Source organism: Dromaius novaehollandiae, chromosome 2 (assembly GCF_036370855.1).
Source record: "Dromaius novaehollandiae isolate bDroNov1 chromosome 2, bDroNov1.hap1, whole genome shotgun sequence".
NCBI lineage: Eukaryota > Metazoa > Chordata > Aves > Casuariiformes > Dromaiidae > Dromaius > Dromaius novaehollandiae.
Window position 1 is genome coordinate 167,248,191 of NC_088099.1, and position 19,348 is coordinate 167,267,538.

The 19,348-nt window shown below is 43.2% G+C and overlaps 1 protein-coding gene across 4 annotated transcripts in view; it reads left to right on the forward strand.

The window, feature by feature from the left end:
* ADGRB1 (adhesion G protein-coupled receptor B1) overlaps positions 1 to 19,348 on the forward strand; it is a 279,985-nt gene that overhangs the window by 208,281 nt on the left and 52,356 nt on the right. For all 4 annotated transcript variants that reach the window (XM_026113657.2, XM_064507937.1, XM_064507938.1 and 1 more), the window contains exons 19-21: positions 4,158 to 4,261; positions 11,370 to 11,472; positions 15,846 to 15,996. In XM_026113657.2, the coding sequence (XP_025969442.2) occupies positions 4,158 to 4,261; positions 11,370 to 11,472; positions 15,846 to 15,996 (358 nt within the window). The remainder of the gene's footprint in view (positions 1 to 4,157; positions 4,262 to 11,369; positions 11,473 to 15,845; positions 15,997 to 19,348) is intronic.

The window sequence follows — 19,348 nt, forward strand, 5'->3', positions numbered from 1 at the left end:
GAGGGGGAAATAGAAGCCAAGAATAAGACGAAAGCAAAGGGCAATAAAAAAGAGGAGTGTCCTTCTGCCCTGCTAGGCAGAGAGATGAGGTGGTAGGACAGCAGACAGCCCCAGGCAGTAGCACTCGTTATTTCCATCCCAGCTGATGTCATTGATTGCTTCCCTCCTCCCTTGTCACGCTCGGTGACAGAATTGCAGGACTTGCGACTCAGAAAGACCTGTTCTGCTCTTGCATTGCCCAAGCAAAGGTCTTCTTTCCAGTGTCGCAGGGACATAGCCGCATCCTTGTTTCAGGATGCTTCCAGACAGCACCCATCCCAGCCGCTGGGAGGTGGTGAGAGACAGGGCAGAGTCTGGGCCACTTGGGACCATCTTCAGCAGGGTGGAGACCCTTTTCCTAGCCTGTCCTTTGGCAACAGCCAATTTGCTCCTCAGCAATGGGGCTGGAAAACTCCCATAGGACTGATCTCTCTCATATCTTGATAGAGTGTCTTGCTGTCATTCTGTTAATATTACTATTTCTTTTTAAACCAGCCTTCCTTCTTCCTCTCTTTCTTCTCCAAGGAAATTTTCCTTGCAAGATGCAAATCCTACAGCATCCAACCACCTTCTGTCAAGGAGTTTAATTAGTCAGAAGAAATAAAACAAATAATGCTTCTTTTGCCAAAGGGAAAAAGTGGAGGAGGGTTATGAGAAGAAGGGAAGGACAAAGAAACTTCATAATAAAGAAAGCAAACAGAATCCTAACCTTTGTGGGCCTAATCCTTTAGGGCATCCTATTCCCAAAGCAATGATCTCATGCTGTTATTGCAGCCAGTGTTTTTTGTAGTTATCCACCCTCATGATGCCAACAGAAATCCCAGCAGGAGTGGGCCAAACATTCCTCCTCTGTAGGGAGAAGTGGTGAGTTCCGTTGTGTTTCCTCAGATACTGGCCAATGGTTTTGTGAAAGTTTGGCTGAAGGATGGAGGAGGGAGGTGCAGTTCAGGGTCTTTTCTGAGGAAGGGATTGCAGATAGGTATTAGCTACTACCTGCTGGTCTGGCTTGCCAGTTGGTGGATTGGCATTTTGCATATGGCCTGGCTAGCCAGCAGTTGGCCCAGGAACAGTCCAGTGCATCCAACCTCTGGCTCAACTGATGGAGGATTTAGGAGAGGGTTGTGGCTAATGTAGGAAAGGGGATAGGGAAGAGGGTGAAAGAATTTGAGGTGATGTTGGGGGTGGGAGGGAGGTTAGAGAGGATATGGAGGGGAGGAACGCTAGTGTTACTGTGTTGGGAATATAGGGATGCAGCTTACTCATCTACTGAAATCAAAACTGTTTCTTCAGTTGCTCTCAGATGGTTTAGAACTGATATTTGGGGATTTTTGCTTTAATGGAGCTCCTCCCCCACTTTTATCCAGTTACCCATGAAGAGTCATGAAAAGAGACCTACTTAAATCAAATGTCACAATCAATGCTCATCCCAGGCCACCATTTGTCTGTGTGTGATGTGAACTTATATTGCCCAAGGCGGGGGAGCAGCGAGAGAAAACGGGTTAGAGTGAGTTTGGAGTGAACAAGCAGGGAGCAATCCGTGTCTGAGGAGCTTGTGCTCCCCAATGCATTTTTCACAAACCTACATGTCTGAAGCGAGACTTGCGTTCTGCAGAGGGAAAACGAAGCAGAGGGGCCAAGGGAGAAGTCTGGCCTCATGTAGGAGATTGCATCCATTTCTGCCATTTCCCACACTAGTGTCTGACTAAACTAGAGACTTCTGTTCCCAGAAGAAGGCCCCATCCTCATTTCATTTTGTAAGCAGAAGAATGAAACATTTCAATGCTCAGAGCATCTGGAATGTGTCCAACTTCAATTTTTTGATGGAAGATGTACTGAAATGTTGATGTTTTATTTGAATTTTTTTTCTTTGTGTTTACCTGGTTCCTGAAAAACTGCTTCTGATGTTCCATAAATATTTGGCAGAAGTAAATGCTCTGGGCAGGAATGGAATCACATGAGTTGATGTTAAAAATTGCAGTGATCCAAGTCTCTATAGAAGTTGAGAGTAAGAGGCAATGTGTGAGCTGAAACATTTTCCCAGAGCATTTCAGGAAGCTGTAGGTGGGAGGAGATGCAGGTCCTGGCTGGACTGGTGAGGCTCAGTGCTGTTTTTCTGTTGTTGTTCTTGCTCTTCTGCACAATTGCTGGTAGTCCAAAGAGCTAAGATATTGCCTGAAATCGAGTCTCATAACTTCAGCAAGTTGAGTTAGGCTCAGAATCCAGACCGTTAGTACATATTCTCTGGCGGTGGGGTCAGCCAGCCTCGAGCTTCCTATTTCACAGAGCCAGCTCAAGGAAGGTGTATAGGTGTGTTTGGATAATGATGTTTTAGAGCTAATATGGTCAGTAGCGAGGGGACGTTACAGGGAGAGGCCACCACTCCAAAATACTTCTTGGCTTCCAGCCTGCAGCTGATTTGTATCCAGTCAGCTCAGAGTGAAGAACCCCGAATCTGCCTATACTCTTCTGGGTATATATCCCCAGTTGTGCATTCATGCCTTTGAATGCGTCACTGAATTTTGTCTCAGATCCTTTAAGTTCTTGGGCCAGCCTTTCCAATAGCTCCTGTGGAGTTCACTGCAGCAGTATTGCGAAAGTTGTGTTCTTCATTAATTTCCCCAATGAGATTCAAAATGTGAGAGGTGCCCTTGGTCAAAATATGTAAGTAAGGAAGATGCTCCCAAGCCTTTTCAAACTTCAGGGACAGTTCAGCTCAAATCCCATGATACCAGGATTGCTGTCTTTTGTTCTTGGTGGGCACTATGGAGTAAACCTGTACTGATGGTGGGCCTTGACTATCAAATACTTTGCAATGGACACATACTTGTTTTGTCCATGTGTCGAGCTGTCCAGATGCCATATAAGCATAGTGCTGAGCCTTGCCTAATATATTCTGCTTTGCAGAAGGCTTAGTAGCCTGAAACAGGGCTGCAGTAGCCTCAGCTTCATGACTTCCTGGTGATTGGAGGTTCAAGTTCAACAACCTCATCTCTGCCAACAAAATGGTGTGGACAAGTCATTAGAGGACTGCCTGTTCCATTCCCAAATTCATGCATAATTGCATTTTTTTCTCTATGCCAAAACCTTGCTATGTCAGAAACCGTCTCATCTCCATAGCTCTAGCAATAGGTGTTGATACTGCGCCAATCTAATAACAACCTTGTCTGTGCTCCCACACCTCTGCACGCTGCATAATCACTCTAAATAGAAGGTTCTCTTATGTCTCCTGCACTGTGGGTCTCTGCTGCTCTGTGTTCATGCCAGCAGATATCATTGATGTGGAAGCGAGAAATATGCTGGATGCAAAGCCTGCAGCAGAGAAAACCAATTGGCCCCTGGATACTCACTCTAAACTAAGAGAAAGGGGAGTTTAGCCCTCAGTGATGAATAGACCTAGATTAGGAGGAGAGTGGTTGTTCTTGACATTGCAAAAGCTGATGACCAGCAAATCCTTTGTTTTCAGACAGCGAAAGAGAACCGTTCCACAACTGCAGTTCCTCTCAGGGCCCTGCATCTGAATAAATGCCCTATGCGGTAGTGAAAGAGTGATGAAGTGATGGAGTGAGAGTGGTGAAGTGATGGATGGTATGACTGAATACTGGGTTTCTGAGGAGGATGTTTATATATTTTTTTCTTTGCTTGCTTCATCTCCTCCCATACCAGATGGATGTTTGTAGTCAGTGGAAGATTTTCACCTTCTTTTCATCCTCCAAGCTTCAGCGACAGCCATCCCAGAAGAGCTCATTTGTAATTGTTCTAGTATGGGCACTGCCTTCTGCTATTGCCTCATTAATTATCTCAGAAGTTTCACGCTGAATATGAAGGGCCTGATCTTCCTCATGCAACCTGCACTTTTTACACACCTGTCTTGCCATGAATATCACAGTCGTTACCTCAGACTTAACACTGATGTGTACCAGAGCAGAATCAGGACCAAAGAAAGGCTGGGTCAACCAGAAATCGATTGTGATCTTGTATTTTCCTTATTTGTATGTTCACTGTGATGTGAAGGTCAGGTGAGTTGACACACAATTAGGAGGAAAGTCATTGCCCTGAAATTGAGCTGGTAGCATTTGCTGAGCATCTTCTTTTTTAACGTCTTATTTTCTCTCTTTCAGAACATGGAAAAGGTGCTGGTCCCTTCTGTCACGTTAATTGTAGGCTGTGGAGTATCTTCGCTGACACTTTTGCTGTTGATTATCATTTATGTCTCTGTTTGGAGGTACGACATTCATTCTTCTCTCTTCTTGTTGGGAAAAGCAACTGTCTCTTGATTTAGCTGGATCCTGCACGTTTTGTTCTCCTCTTTTAGGTGCTTGGTGCCTGAGGACGGACTGTTTTGTAATGAATGGGTACTGCACAAAGTCATCATGGTGGCTTAGTTGGCATTATCCTTTCCTTTTAGTGCCAGAGAAATTAGTACAGTGAAATTAGTGCCTTGACCCCTTGTAGTCACATTGTTCCCTTTTCAAAAGCTGCATGCTGTTTTAGATGCCTACATATACCCCAGGAAACCTTGTTCTCAGAGAGGTGGACATTCATTGCCTTCTGACAGGCAGGTTGCTTTAAGGTATTCCATGTTGGATCTCTGATAAAATCAAAGGATCTAGGATTCTTTATGAAAACATGTGGCCTGAAGCACTGACAGCACTTTTCAGGAGCTTAAGGATGTTAAACCTCATGGTCTAACTAACTCTCAAATCACTTAGCTACATTCTGCCTTTAGCTTCAAATGCATGTGGGATTCTTCACTACTTGCTGTTGCAGAGAGCTCCTGTACACCTACAAGCAGCTGTCAGGTGCAACCTTGGAAATAGCTGCATAATTTGTGGAGGCTGAAGTGATTTATTAGCAAAATTTGCTTGAACCAGAGTCTACATCAGCCCAAGCCCTTTTTAGTGGACTGTACAAGCACTGAGAATCGCAGGTGTTTGTGGGGTTCTCCCTCTGTACTGCTTTAAACAAGGCTTGGGTTTGCACTGTAGAGACCTGTGCCTTTCCTAAACCCATGACAAACATACTGAGAGCTTCATGACTCCTAGCTAAACAAAACAAAGACGTTCAGAACTAGGAGAATTACTGTGAAATTGAAATGCAATGGCTACAGAGAATATACTCTTAGGAGCTTGTTGGTGACCCTTTTGTGAGATCAGTCTGAGGCTCTTATCTTGTCGGGTTTTTCTTCTTAGTAGGGAGGAAAGAGTAAGCTCGGTTCCAAGTTGTGAGTCAAGATCACTTTTCCTGCCATTTGATGGAGACAGAAAAAGAGGAAAGAGACAGTAAAAATGAGCAAAAATGCATCTTTTTGTTGATACCCTGACACTCTACTAGTTAATTATAGCAAGTGCTCTGAGCTGAGGACTAGTCATAGTAACATTTAGCTAGAACTCAAGTTTTTGTGCAGCTGTAGTGTCACTGGGTCTGCTCAAGTCCTTTTCCTCACCTGGTGTTCTTCAGGCTGGGTAGGCACTTGTTTTAGTTGGGATGGTGACTTACAGTTCCACTGGCATCAGGATCAAGTGGAAACTTATGAGAAAGGAGTAAAAAGCAAGATAGTGTGCAGGTCATTTGTTATGTCCTTATACTCACTTTCTTATCAGAAACATGTTCAGGATCAGAAAACAAAGTTCAGACATTAGGTTGAATCATATATTTGCTTTCTGTTTGGAGCATGTTGGAGTAGTTTGGAATAACATGATGTATTACATTTATTTCAGGATTGTGCCCCTCAATATTTATTGTTATTGAGGACAGGAAGTTAGTTACTGTCCCTGTTTAAAAATATGCCCTTTTTAGCTCCTAATTCCAGCCGTTGGCTAATGTTTATGCCCAAAATGATCTGAGGCAAGTTCAATATGAATGGGACAGCACATTTTTGGAAGGCTTGAATGGGAATTTCTGAGCTAGCCAAGGATGGACATGTATTTCCAAGTGATCCTGAGACCAGATATATCTTGATTGAAGAGCTCTCTGTCCTAAAAAGTATTTTCTATATGTAAATATATCTGGAAACCATGATCAGGTCATCTCTGGACTCTCTCTTTGGTGGGCTGAGTTAGTGTCATTTCTTATCCGTAAATCATGTTTTCATGTTTTCTAAACTTTACAGCATTCCCGTGGCTGGGCCCTGAGCACTCTCCAGAGTGTGTGCCCTTTTTGTCTTAGGCATAGCTACTGGACATGAGTGTGCTGTTCTATTAATAATCTCAGGAACATCATATTGAAGTTAACATTATCTCCTGGCTCCCACTTGATTTTGCCCTATATGTTATACAATCTGTCCACTCTTGTAGCTACAGACAGACATCTGGAGGAATTCCCAGGAGTGGGATTAGCTGTATTATTCTGGCTGTTGTTGCTGAAGTGCAGGAATTGTGTCAAAGTGGCCTTTTTTCACTGCACAGGAGAGAAACTTCTTGTCAGAACAGTGTCCTATCTGCGTGGTGTTCTGCGGGGAGCACTCGCTGAAACTCAGCTGTTTTGAGGAACTTTGGCTGTGAAATTTCCCATTCAGACCTTTAGACAAAGGCATCTGGAGCATGTGTACATAGGCTCAGCTTATGAACCTGTTCTAATGAATAGATTCACTGAGGCTGACAATTTGGAAAATTTCCCAGAGTTTTGCCCAGCTAGAGTTTGTTTATACATGGGAAGCAGAAAGAGAGGGGGGGAAAAAAAAGAGAGAGAGAGAGAGAGAGGGAAAGGAACATATTAAATAAAAGGGGGCAAAGTAAGAGGGAGGTGATCCCAGCTTTGGGCTGGATATCAGAGAGGAAATGAATTTACCCTCTGCTTCTCATCAAAACCCCAATAACGGTTGCTTATTAGTGGCATCTTCTCAGCCATCAGTGTGACTGGCATGAGCTTTTTGATGCAAGCAATCACTTCACATGCAGCCAGCTTGGCAGAATCTCATTTTAAACTAGATGTTGTGGCTGTCTGATGGTTGTTGGTGGCCTGTTGGTGGAGTCACTCCAGTTTCCAGCAGGCAGATGGTTACAAAAGCTGTGCTACAGATGGTGCATCTCTGCCATTATTAGCAGCCTTGACAGGGAGGTCAGTGACCCAGTGGGCTGTAGAAATGGACTGACCTTGTTACCTCTGGGCAGTGACTCTCCTGGGTCACAGCTGGAGAGACAATCTGTGTGTGGGCCATGTGCTCCACCACCTGTGTGGAAAGGAGGGGAAATTCAGAGAGAAAGGTCTACTTATGTGAACATTCACTTGAAAATGAAAAGCAAGGTAAAAAGGGATTGCTGATAGGTCAGAACATACGAAGTGGCTTAGTACCGTACTTATCCTGTCTCTCATCTGTACAGGAGGTCCTTGTAAGCAACTCCTTGATGTGGTAGCTTTTCATGAGTATCCCAGTGTGTTTTCCATCCAGCAATTCAACAGCCTCCAGAGTCGGAGTGACCTTTCTGTAGCCTGGAGATGCATGCTCACTACTGAATAGCTCTTTCACCATTTCTCCCATTAGCCAGTCAGCAGCACTGCAGACCTTTCTCGCTGGTAGTGGCCGAAGGAGTGACACATCGCTGAAAGATATCGATGTGAGCTTTTCTCACTCCCTGCCCATCAGGATGGAGTATTGATTTAGTGGTTGTCAATGAGCTCTCAAGGGGCTTTTGTTCCTGTACTTACTCTAAATCCACTAACTCTGCTTTTACTGAAGATGCTGAGGCACTCTGTGGTCCTGTTGAGAGGTAGCTAGAATGAGTAAGTGACTGGAGAAGACTGTGTATGTGCACAGACTGAGAGAGAAAGTGGGTGTGTCGGTGCTTGTGGCGAGGAAGGGAGTGTAATGGGGATGGAGAGACAGACTGCAGGGTTTTCCCACATTCTCCATCTGTCTCAGTTTGCACAGGGCTTCCCCACGTCCCACAAGACCCAGGACAGAGCAGAAGTTCTCTAAATTTTGCGTGAGAGTCTTCCCCAGCTTTGGAGGCTGAGCACAACATTATTCGACAAGAAGAGCGTCCGTGTAGCAGCAAAGGAGTAGTGACACAGCACTCTAGAGTATCTCTGCCTTTGCTGCAGATCTCTCCTGATACAACCTATAGACACCTGTGTATTTTCCCTATCTACTGTGACTTTTTTGGCCAGGCCGTCTGGATAGTAATGATGATTTCTTTCTGTGGAACATCTCTGTGTTGGAGAAGAGGAGATGCAAGGAAAAAAGCAAGCATGGCAGGTGGCCATACTCCCTTAACAAGGAACTTCTGACTGAGCTGAAACCTAGGAAGGAAATGTCTGGGAGATGGAGGCCAGCTCAGGCTACTGAGGAGGAGTACGGAAGCATTGCCCAGGAATGCAGAATTGGATTAGAAAGATCAAACCTCAGCTGGAATTGAAACTGGCCAGGGATGTGAAAGGCAACAAGAAGGGTTTCTATAGGTACATTGGCAGCAAAAGGATGACCCAGGAAAATTTTGGCCCAGTGTTGAATGGGGAAGGTAGCCTAATGGAGAAGGGCACAGAAAAGGTACTTAATGCCTTTTTTATCTTGGTCTACTGGCACAGTTTACTCCCAGGCAAGGGACAAGAAAAGTACAGCAGAGGAAGAGAGAGCTGAGGACCATTAAGTAAGTCGGACACTTGCAAGTCCGTGGCACTGAATGGGATGCATAAAGGGTGCTGAGGTAGTTGGCTGGTGTTACTGTGAAGACATTCTCTGTCATTGGGGGAGGTTTGTGATGACCTGAAGAGGGCAAATGTTATGCCCATCTTTAACAAGGGCAAGGAGGATGATCCAGAGAATGACTGGTTGGTCAGCCTACCCTCAGCCCCTGAAAAGGTTAAGGAGCAAATAGTTATGGAGGCCATTTCCAAACAAAATGATGGACAAGAAAGTGATTGGGAACAGACAACACAGATTTATTGAGGGCAGGTTGGGTCTGACCTCACACTGTGCCTGCCTTTTGTAAGGAGGTGACTGGTTGCATGGACAGAAGAGAGCAGTGGGTGTTGTATATTTTGACTTTGCCAAGGTCTTTTACACAGTCTCCCATAGCATCCAAGTGTCCAAACTTGAGAACTGTTGACTGGATTGGGGAACTCCAAGACAGGTTAAAAGCTGGGCGGAATATCTGGCTCAAAGGGTAATGGTCAAAGGTTTGAAGCCTAACCAGCAGCTAATTGCCAATGACATCTCTCAGGGGTTGATACTAGGGCCAATGCTGTTTAATGTCTTCATTAATGACCCAGCCAATGGGGCAAAATGCAGCCTCGGCAGGTTGAATGAGTTGAATATGAATCAGCAATAGACCTTTGCAGCAGTGAAGGCCAACCTTATATTGGGCTGCATAAGCAAGAATGTAGCCAGCAGGTCAAGGGAATTGATTGTTCCCTCTACTTGACACTCTTCAAGCCACATCTGGAATACCATGTCCAGTTTCAGACCCCTCAATACAAAAAAGCAATCAACAAATTGGAGCAGGTCCAGTGGATGCTTAGAGAGATGGAGAGCATGATGTACAAGGAGAGGCTGAGGGAATAAGACTTGTTTAGCTGGAGAAGAGGAAGCTATTACAGAGGAGTCAAAGTACAGATAGATTCATGGCTGGGTGCCCTCCAGCTACAAATGGGACAAGATTCAAGTGATCCACGGCATTATATTGAGCCCAGTATAGCGGGGTAATTTGGGGTCAGACTGGCCCCCAAAGGAACCAAAAGATAGTTTTGCGTGCAACCAACCCAGTTGCTAGCTGAGCTGGAAGCCTGAGTTTTGGAGTGAATTATGGGGTTGGGGTGAGTTTCAGGCAAAACTATCTTTTAAGTCAAGTTTCCAGGAGACCCAGGACAAGTTCAGACTACTTCCAACTTCTAGCATTTGCATCAGTGACTCTTTTTATCCAGAAAAGCAAATCCTCAATGTTCAGGTTTATCTGAAGGTAAAACTCAGAGGGAAGTTAAAGTTTTGCAGTCTCCAGTAGCCCTGAAGAACAGATATACCCTTGGCCCAACACAGACGTCAGGAATGCTGAATGCGGTTAATTCATCCTGCCCACCGAGCAAGAAATGCAGAACTCGGCAGCCAAAGCGTGACAAATTCACTCTATTGGTGATTCACTAAAATTGGTTGATGAAATTAAATTCCTAATACGAGTAGTTGATATGCCAGGATATATACTGTAGGAAAATAATCTTACATTAGTGTCCAGGGATGAGCTGGTTGGTTAATAGATCTGTCTCCAATTTCTGTAGGCATAAGAGTCTACTCTTTATTCAGTTCGTATTCAGGCAGAGCATTTGCCAAATCACTGAGATTATTCACCTGTGTAAGTGCTGGTGTGGTCAGGGCCTTCCCTTTAATTTTATCAGGTACGTAAAAGTACGTTCAAAGAAATTTTCCTCCGGTAACCAATGGATTGAATTAATTGTCATGCACACACTTCAGGAGCAAGTTGTTGCTGCGCGGCACGCTGCAAATCAGAAATGACAAGTGGCTTGCTCCTGCAAGGTGCTGAAGGCAACAGCTTCCTAACTCGGATTCCTAATGTCCCAGACCCATGGCTGCAGTTATATATTTGGCCTAGTTTTGAGGAGTGTTACGCTTCTCCACAGGGCAAATTGTTAAAAGTCTCCCTTTGGAAAACAAGCCACACATACTTTCTTATTTCTAGGATAGGTTTTTAGGTTAAACAAAGGGGAATGCTGAATTACAAACACTTTGTTGTGACGGTGCATGCATTTGTAATCTGCTTGCACAGCCAGCATGCCTGTGGCTCTTCTTTTTGGTAATCTTTCCATATGCACATGTATGTTTTCTTTTAAGCTGCTTTTCAAGTCCCCTTTCAAGTAAGCAGAGCTGAAGGAGACTTACAGCACTCAGAATGTTTTAGAAATGTTTCAGACGTATATGCATCAGGATAGCCTCTGTGTTTGCAGTGACTGGGATTAAAAAGTGCAAGGGCCCTCAGTCATTGCACTTCAGGATACAAGATGATCACCAGCTGGTCAAGAAGGATGCTGCTCTCGAGCTGGTTAGTATCATACAGTGAAGGCCCTCAAGCATCCAAGTCTGCCCGTTGTGGAGACAAGGTACTGAACCAGGCTGTCCCCTACTTTATTGACTCAGGCTCATAACTCTAACATCAATGGGAATAAATGAGAGATCAGTCGACTGAGCACTACACATAGGCTTTCCTCCTCCCTTCTCCCCCTGTTCTTTTCTGTTCAGCATGCAAAGTCTGCAGGAAGTGGGATGTCTCTTAGTGGTCTTGCATAGGACCTGGCCTAGTGCAGCTGCATATGGTTGATACCTTTCAAAGTAACTTAATGCAAGTTGTGACAGGACGGATCTCCCTCCCCCTTTTCTCTTTTTGCAGGTATATTCGCTCAGAGCGCTCTGTCATTCTTATCAACTTCTGCCTGTCCATCATTTCCTCCAACGCTCTCATTCTGATTGGACAAACCCAGACCCGGAATAAGGTAGGAGATTAGTTGGACTTTGTTTGTTTGTTTGCTTTTCCCCTGATTTAGCACTGAAATGATCTATTCAGGCAGCACTTCCTCTTTTTTCCTCCATCTGTTAATTAGCTACATGTCAAAGACATGAGTAAATGGCAGATTTCAATTTTCTCCCTCACTCTCTCTTTGATAATTTGTCAGCATCCTCAGGGCTTTGATTAAAACCAATGATATTTTTGAATATCTGCCTAGAGTTAGCTGGCACGTGGCACAGTGAAGAAACATGATTATTTGCGAGTCTTTAACCATTTTATTTTCCAAAATTTAAAAAGAAAGACAGCAACTTTCATTATCCAAGCTCCAAGCACTTGTCAGTTGTTAATAAATATAGCTCCAAAGACCACCCTTTTTGGAGCAGGAAATGTCACCAGATCCACCATAAACATTGCAGAGCTGAGACACAAAGAACATGAGGGACTCGCTGCAGATCACTGTGTGACTCCAGTGGTAAAGGCAAGAAGAGAACCTGGATTTTCAAGCCATGTGTACTAATTGCAGAGTACATTCCTTTCCACGTTGTAGAGCAGGATGGAGAAGAGTATACTGTCTGTATGACTTTTCTCCAGCTAAAGCACTTTCAGTTTCCCTATTGGCATCTTGAGTAACAAATCACTGATTATCATTAGGATTTTCAGGTTGCACATTTTCTGTCTCCTCAAGCGCCCAAACTATCCAAATGCTACTAAGAGGAAAACTGAGACAGGAAGTGACTTTCGGCTATGCTTAGTGCTGAAGTCACAATCAGAAGTCAAATTAGTTTGAACTTCAATAGTGACCGGTGACTAGCCCGTTCTTTTGAGCTTACCTTGGTAGCCAGAGCATGCTGTCACTTTTAGAAGCTTTTCTGCAGAGAAGCCCCAGGATTTAATGAATCAGAGAGACTCATTATTTTTTGATTTCTACAGAGGGCCCTTCAGGTCAGGGATATATTATGTTTTAGAGATAGCTTCACAGCTGCTTGAGTCATATTTGTGTAGAGAAGTGGGGAGAGATGCAGCCAGCCAGCCTTGTACCTATTAAGCAAGTGCCATTCAGAAACTAACTTCACAAAGCAGTGCCGTCTGTCTTTCATGGCCAGCATGGTTTGTTTGGGGGAAGAGATGAGACGAGCTCTGCACTTGCTTTCTCTGGGTGCATTGTCTGAAATCCAAAGAAGTGTGTGTACGTAAGGGCATGAGGGCTAGGAGCAACTTTTCATAGAAAGAAACACGATGGGATACTGCACGTGGCAAACCATGGCTGAACCTCCTTTTTGATTCTTTTTCTTCATCCCAGGAAAGGAGGAGGGTGTCCTCACCTTCTCCCACCCCCTTTAGAGCACAGTTACGTGCCTAGGTTTTCCCTCGTGCTTTTTCTCACGTTACTCTGGTTGTTCATCATCAGAGCTGTTAGTGGAGATTCAAAGCTCCCGGCTGCAATCGCATGAGGCAGTTTAGCTCTTTGCATATAAATATGCATGAAATACCATAAATAGAAAGGTTATTCTTGGATTTCTGCTCAGCCATCTAGTAAACAGTCTCTGGCAGGGGACAGAGAAAGAAAAGTATACAGAGAAGAGACCAAGGCTTCCATGGAGTGTAAATTAGGAATTTATTCACATTCAGTTATTAATAATGGAGCTTCTTAAAACGTTGGTGATTGATTTATAATTGCAGCTACTCTGGGAGAATTTCTACGGTATTAGTTTCCCTGGAAATGACAAATTCTCCCTTCATTTTCATCCATGTAACCTCAAAGGCAAGACTCCATGCCTGGATTGCTAAGCTTTTTGAAGATGAAAGGCCTGGGAAAAGGCTAAATATTACAGTCAGCAATAACATGATACAAAAGAAATGAATGCTGCATTAACTGGCCGTATCTCAAAGGCATGGTTACGTGCTGGAAGGAAACAAATTTCTCCCCTTAGAGAAAAACAAGGGCTAATGGCCTTGACAAGCTGACAAGCTCTGCTAGATCTTCCTGCAGCAGTTTAAGACATCATATCCCTCTGCTCAGTCCTTTCTGGAGATTACTTTTTTTTTTTTCCTTGCTGCAGTAGAGGTAGCAGAAGCAAATATATGCCTGCCCACCAGCTGGCTGAGTTCACGGCCCAATCTCAGGAGTTTGAGTTGAGGCAATGGGCTTTTGAGAAGCTTGAAAGCCAAAGGCTGTGCTCTGGGAGGTGCAGGACCACTGCGCAGTGAATTGCTTGTGTCACCTCCCACCTGTACGTTGCTTTTTCCTGTCCTGCAGTGCAGTGGTAGGAAGCAGCTCTGTCGACAGAAAAATACACAGTGGTCAAAGTCACTGTATCGACCAAGTCATGCTAGAAGGTTGTCCACATAGCAGCTGCTGATAGTATTTGTCACCTCTGAAGTCTCAGAGAAAAGGCTGATGTTTGAGATGACTGGAAAATCGTTCTCACTCTCCCACCTTTCGCTGTGGTATCTCCGTGAGAGGGTTGGGAAACCACAAGAGAAGACTCCCTTGTCAGTCCAGATTCTGTACATAAAATTAGGCCCTTGCTCCCAATCGATTTTAAAGTAGTTCCATGCACAATCATGAAATATAGATGTGCTTATTTTTTACTGTGTTCTCCTTTTCTCTTCTCCTCCCCTTTCCCTCAAAACTACCTCATTAATATCTGATTAAGTAAAAATGCCTGGAAGATGTAGTGTATGTCCCTGGTGGAAAATTGGAAAGCAAAGACTTCCTCTCCCCTTTACAAATTGCTGGTAAAGAGGGCAGAATTTTGTCAGTGGAGAACTAATCAACAAAATAAAGTCATCAATATGATTTCTAATATTGGCCAATTTTATTTTCTAAAATTAAAATCTTTTGAATAATATTCCTGAAAGCATCCTGTGTTTGTAACTATGTTACTTAGGTCTATAAGCTGATGAATAACAACCACCTTTGTATGATTCTTTTTAAGTGTGAAAATTAACATATTGAGATGTATTATTTATACTGAACTGTCATCCAGAATCCGTTTATAGGCAGAATACCAAGGTTTCTGGTGTCAAATATGGAACAAAACAGTAGTTCCTGCCTCAAAGATCATACAGTCCTACTTTTATTCACAACCTCTGATAACATCAGTTTTTCCCAGTGTATGAATTGAAAGCAAAAAAAAACACATACACAATAAAAAGTGTATGATAGCTCTGTGTTAAAAGGTGCTGGTGGATGAAAAAAGAGGAAGGTTCATTGACCATAAACCCAAAGTCCGTGTTTGCTAGTATAACTCAAAGCAGAGAAATGCTGTATTATAACTCCCCCGTCTGCCCTGAGTACGTTAAGTGATTTTTTTCATCCAGAGTCACTTGTAAAATCTGTTTGCTCTCACTTCTCCGTGGTAGCCATTGGAATTCATTTCCATGATTTTGTTCTTGAATATATTGATTCACAGGGTCAGAGTCTCTGATGGTGAAAATTAAGCACAGGTCTTGTAGCGTTAACAGAGCAGTGCCAATTTGCACCAGCAAAAGATTTGGCCTTGCTGAGTTAAAAACAAAGAAGAGCTTGTCAGCTTTCCAGTCCATCTCCCTGGCACTACAGGATTGTTCTTCATAATACGTTTGCTAGTAGTTTCCCCAGTTTAATTTTAAATGGCTTAAGCTTCCTGCATTTCGCCTGGGAGATTGCTCAGTGGAGTAGTCAAACTCACCATTATGAAATTTTCTAACATTGTTTCTCCCTCCTCTTACTGCTAGTTACACTCTCATGGACCACTCTGCCCCTTTTGTTTTTACAGTCCTCACCAGCCACTAGCAGTGATGGTTTCACCCAGCTCTCACAGCTTAATTCTTTCGCTCTGCAAAGAACAGTCCTTTTCTGGCAGGGACACAGTCCAAATTACCTTCCTCTGATTTCATTTCTATAGTTCTGTTGCCAATAACACGGTGCTTACAAACCTTTTGAGCTGAGATTAGTATAAGGTTTAATAACTGATCTGTTCTCTCTGAAAGGATTGTGACAATGTTTTTGATCATTTGGAAAATGAGTATGTCTCGTGGAAGTCAAGAAAACAACACCTTTGATTTGTGTAGGGCATGGGTTCAAGCATCAGTTCAGCAAAATTGTTAACCATGGGCTTATCTTTAAGCTTACGGTAAAACACAGTTGATTTCCATGAAGTACTTACATTTAAAGCAAATGCTTTAGTCCTTTGCCAGGTCAAAGCTTGCAGGGGAGATTGTCTCCTTCTGGAATGTCTTTTCATTTTCTGATTCCTGTGATCTTTCCTTCCAGAACCTGGTTTGGAAGCAGCTCCCTTTGCCTGCTGCTGTCCTCTGAGTTGCTCTCTCCGCCTGCTGCTCTTCTCACGTGTCCTCCTTTCCTCCTATCTCCAGGTGATATGCACGCTGGTGGCAGCTTTCTTGCACTTCTTCTTCCTCTCCTCTTTCTGCTGGGTGCTGACAGAGGCCTGGCAGTCCTACATGGCAGTGACGGGCAGGTTACGGAACCGCATCATCCGCAAGCGTTTCTTGTGTCTCGGATGGGGTGAGGATCGTGGGTCTGGGAATTAGCCCCCCTGGGGAAACCACTTTCCCCCTCAAATGTGTCTTTTACCAGAGCTGGGGAGGCAGGGAGAGTCCGTGCCAGAAGAGAGACGGATAGGCTGTGAAAGAAATTGTAGAGCACTAAATCTCAAGAGGCGGTTACAGCCCTTTTGGGGGTATCAAGAAGGGCTGAAATGATTAAAAATACCTTGAGCAAAACCCAGTCTTAAGAAGTTCTACCTCTGTCCAGTCCATCCAAAGGTTGCACAAAACAGATGAGCAAAAGGGGGTTGCATTTTCAAAAACTTTGAGAGTGTGCTAGGGGGTCTCCTTGCTTTTGCTCTCTTTCTTGCTTTCTCTTTTTCTCTCTCTGTGTCTCCTTCAAAGTGAAACCTGGAGCAAAGCAAGCTCTGAAATTCCGTCTCCATGGCAGCAGGGGCTCTGATAGACAAATAAACTATTAGGCTGGTGCAGATGTTTGTAACTATATTTTTCTCCCTCTGCCTCACCCGTATGTTTAATTTATCAGCCTTAAATGGTGCATTCTGTAGTAGAAAACAAATACAAACCCATAACCTAGACTTTCAAAGCAATAACAAGCTTGAATTTGAAAAGAGCAACTGAACAAAAAGTTGCTCATAAGCGAGTAGGCAAAAAATAGACAGAGAGAGAGAGAGAGAGAAAGCACTGTGCTTCTAAGCTGTATTAGTGTCTCATTTTACTACTAAAGTCAAGCATTTTACCCCAGGCAAGACATTTCTGATGCTTATGAAGGGCCTTGATGTGATTAGTTCTGACACATCAAGAACCATCCTTGTCCCGGCACCTGCACTCTAGGGTAAAGCAGTTTCTCTGTCCTCCTGATCATTTCACAGCCTACTTCATCTTACCTGTCCTGAGTGACCCGGCCTGGTTAACCCCTTAGCGCTTTGTGCTAAACAGATTTATTGCTTCCTAGTGACTGCACCGTGACTGGAAAACTCTCCACAGCCTAAGGGAGGGTAAGATAGGCCTGCTAACATCAGCACAGTAACAGCACAAATAGGCCATTTCGGGCCCGATTCTGCTGTGAGACGCATTCTTGCGACACCCGTTGTTCGGGAGTGGAAAATGCACACACATAATCAAAGCCATATCATTTAGCACTAAGTAGCCGTGCAAATATGCCTCTCTTTCCCTGCTGATTCTGCTACAGTAGAGCAATTAAAGGGTTCCCCCCACTTCACAGGCAAAAGGGATTTGTTTTCCAGGAAAACCAAAGAATGCATCGTCTTTGGATTTACAGCACAGCATCTGTGCTTAAGAATGAATTCTCACTCATATTTTTTCCTTAACTTATAACTGAAAACAAAATAAGTCATGGTATTGAAATATGATGTTTGTGTGTAGCACAGGAACCTAACCACTTACATGCAAAGCCCAGGCGGCATGGTCTGCGTGTGCATGTGTGTGCTTGTGCATATGTTTATACACAAACACTGTGTTACTTAAGTAACTTCGGGGATATGGAATACAATAGACTAATAGCTTTTCTAGGTGAAAAAAGGGTTTTTTTTTAATTCTGATTTGTAAATGCTGGGACAAATAGCCATATTAGCCAAGAGAATTTTGGACAGACAGCATTTACAGTTGTAATCTGTAGAGATTTAAAAAAAAAAAAAAACCTACATATGTAGAAGCATAATTTCATCTGCTACTAAAATGTACTAATCTCTGAGCTAGCATACGCTGGTTGATAAATGATGCATAATAACAATTTAGAGTAGATTAGGACAAGAAGTGAAGAACACTCTAGCCTATTAAGGCAGCAAGGGAATTTCAGATATGCAGCACACTCTTAGACTTTAACAGTAGACTGGAATTAATGACCCCGCTAAGAGGAAAGAAGCAGAAAATATGTTTTAGAGAGCATAATCTCAAATAATTAGCACAATTCACTTTGTAATGGATTGATTCTTCCCCTTTTCCACCTTTATGTATTAAACATTCCTCTAAGCCCTTGTTCTAGATTTCTTTGCCAAATTCTCAGCTGCTGTCAGTTGTAGCTTCAATGAAGCTACAATGGTTTCTATTAGCAGTGAGTTTTATTCCCTGTTTTCCTGTTCTCTTGGGTGTGCAGCTTTGCCTCTTCAGAAAAAGGATTGTAGAGTTCGTAGTAATTAGAAATATTTAAAATTATTTAGAACAGAAAGATGAATTATTCCCTAGAAACAATCCAGTCGTCACATTTAGTCCATGGAAAGAAGAAATCATTTTGTCATTCTTTATATGACCATGTCATAGTTTCCACTACTGGATTTTTTATGCTGCCATAGCTCAGGCTCTGAGTGGGTCTTCAGTTTTTCGTAACAGTTATGGCTCTTAGTAGTTATTATTGGTGAGTAACCTTTTTGAATGGAACATGATGAGCACATGATCCGATTCTCCTGCTGGACTGGAATAACAAAACTCTTAGAGTCAGGTTTCTAACACATTTATTTGGAATTGAGGATGTAAAATTCACTTTTTGCAAAAAAACCTCAAACTTTGTCTGATTATGTGGCATGACTCACTGGCTAGAAGGCTGGTCTAAAACACCTACAGTATATTAAATAAATCAGTTAGAAATAACTTTTTTCCGAATAATTGAAAAATAGGTTAAAAGTTTTGTGAAAATGTTTGAATTTTTTTGAGGGGAGGGTTAGGATGGTGAAAATTAAAGGAAACCCCCATAAGAATCATCATTGAAATTTCATATCTGAAGAAGTATTGGTCTCTAACACCTGTATAAAAATTCAAAGATCTGCTTGTCAGTATACTTTTTCAGTTTACTCATCCAGCTATGATTAGACACTGAGTTTACAGCTCTCTGCCAGGCAGACTAGCACAGTACCCCTCATTACCGTGCTCGTTGGCTTAGCTGCCATGGTGTAGCTAGCACCTTTGGTAAATGGCGCTTGTACAGCTCCTTTTTCTGTACAAGCTGGGACTCCTACCCAGGCTCCGTGCAAGCCAATCCCTGAAAGCTGACAAGTTCACAGCCTGAGTATGTGTTTCTGCATAATTATCACATCTAAGAGAAGCACTTTGTGAAGAACGAATTACTATTTTTGGCAGAGTCCTACCCAACTTCCATCTTTCACGGGGCCTCTTGCCTCATGCTGTATTCTTGAAAAAGCCCTTTCACATATGGCTTCTCAGTGTGCTTGCCAGAGGCAGCAATGAGATGCCATATTGATGGTATTGCACTGAACGCCATGCAGGTAATATGTCCAAGATGCCCAAAATACATCCAGCTGGGATGTGAAGGAGGCTCAGCCAGAGAGGCAATAGTAGATTAAGAGAAAACATAAGAAACATCTTTTAAAAGCATT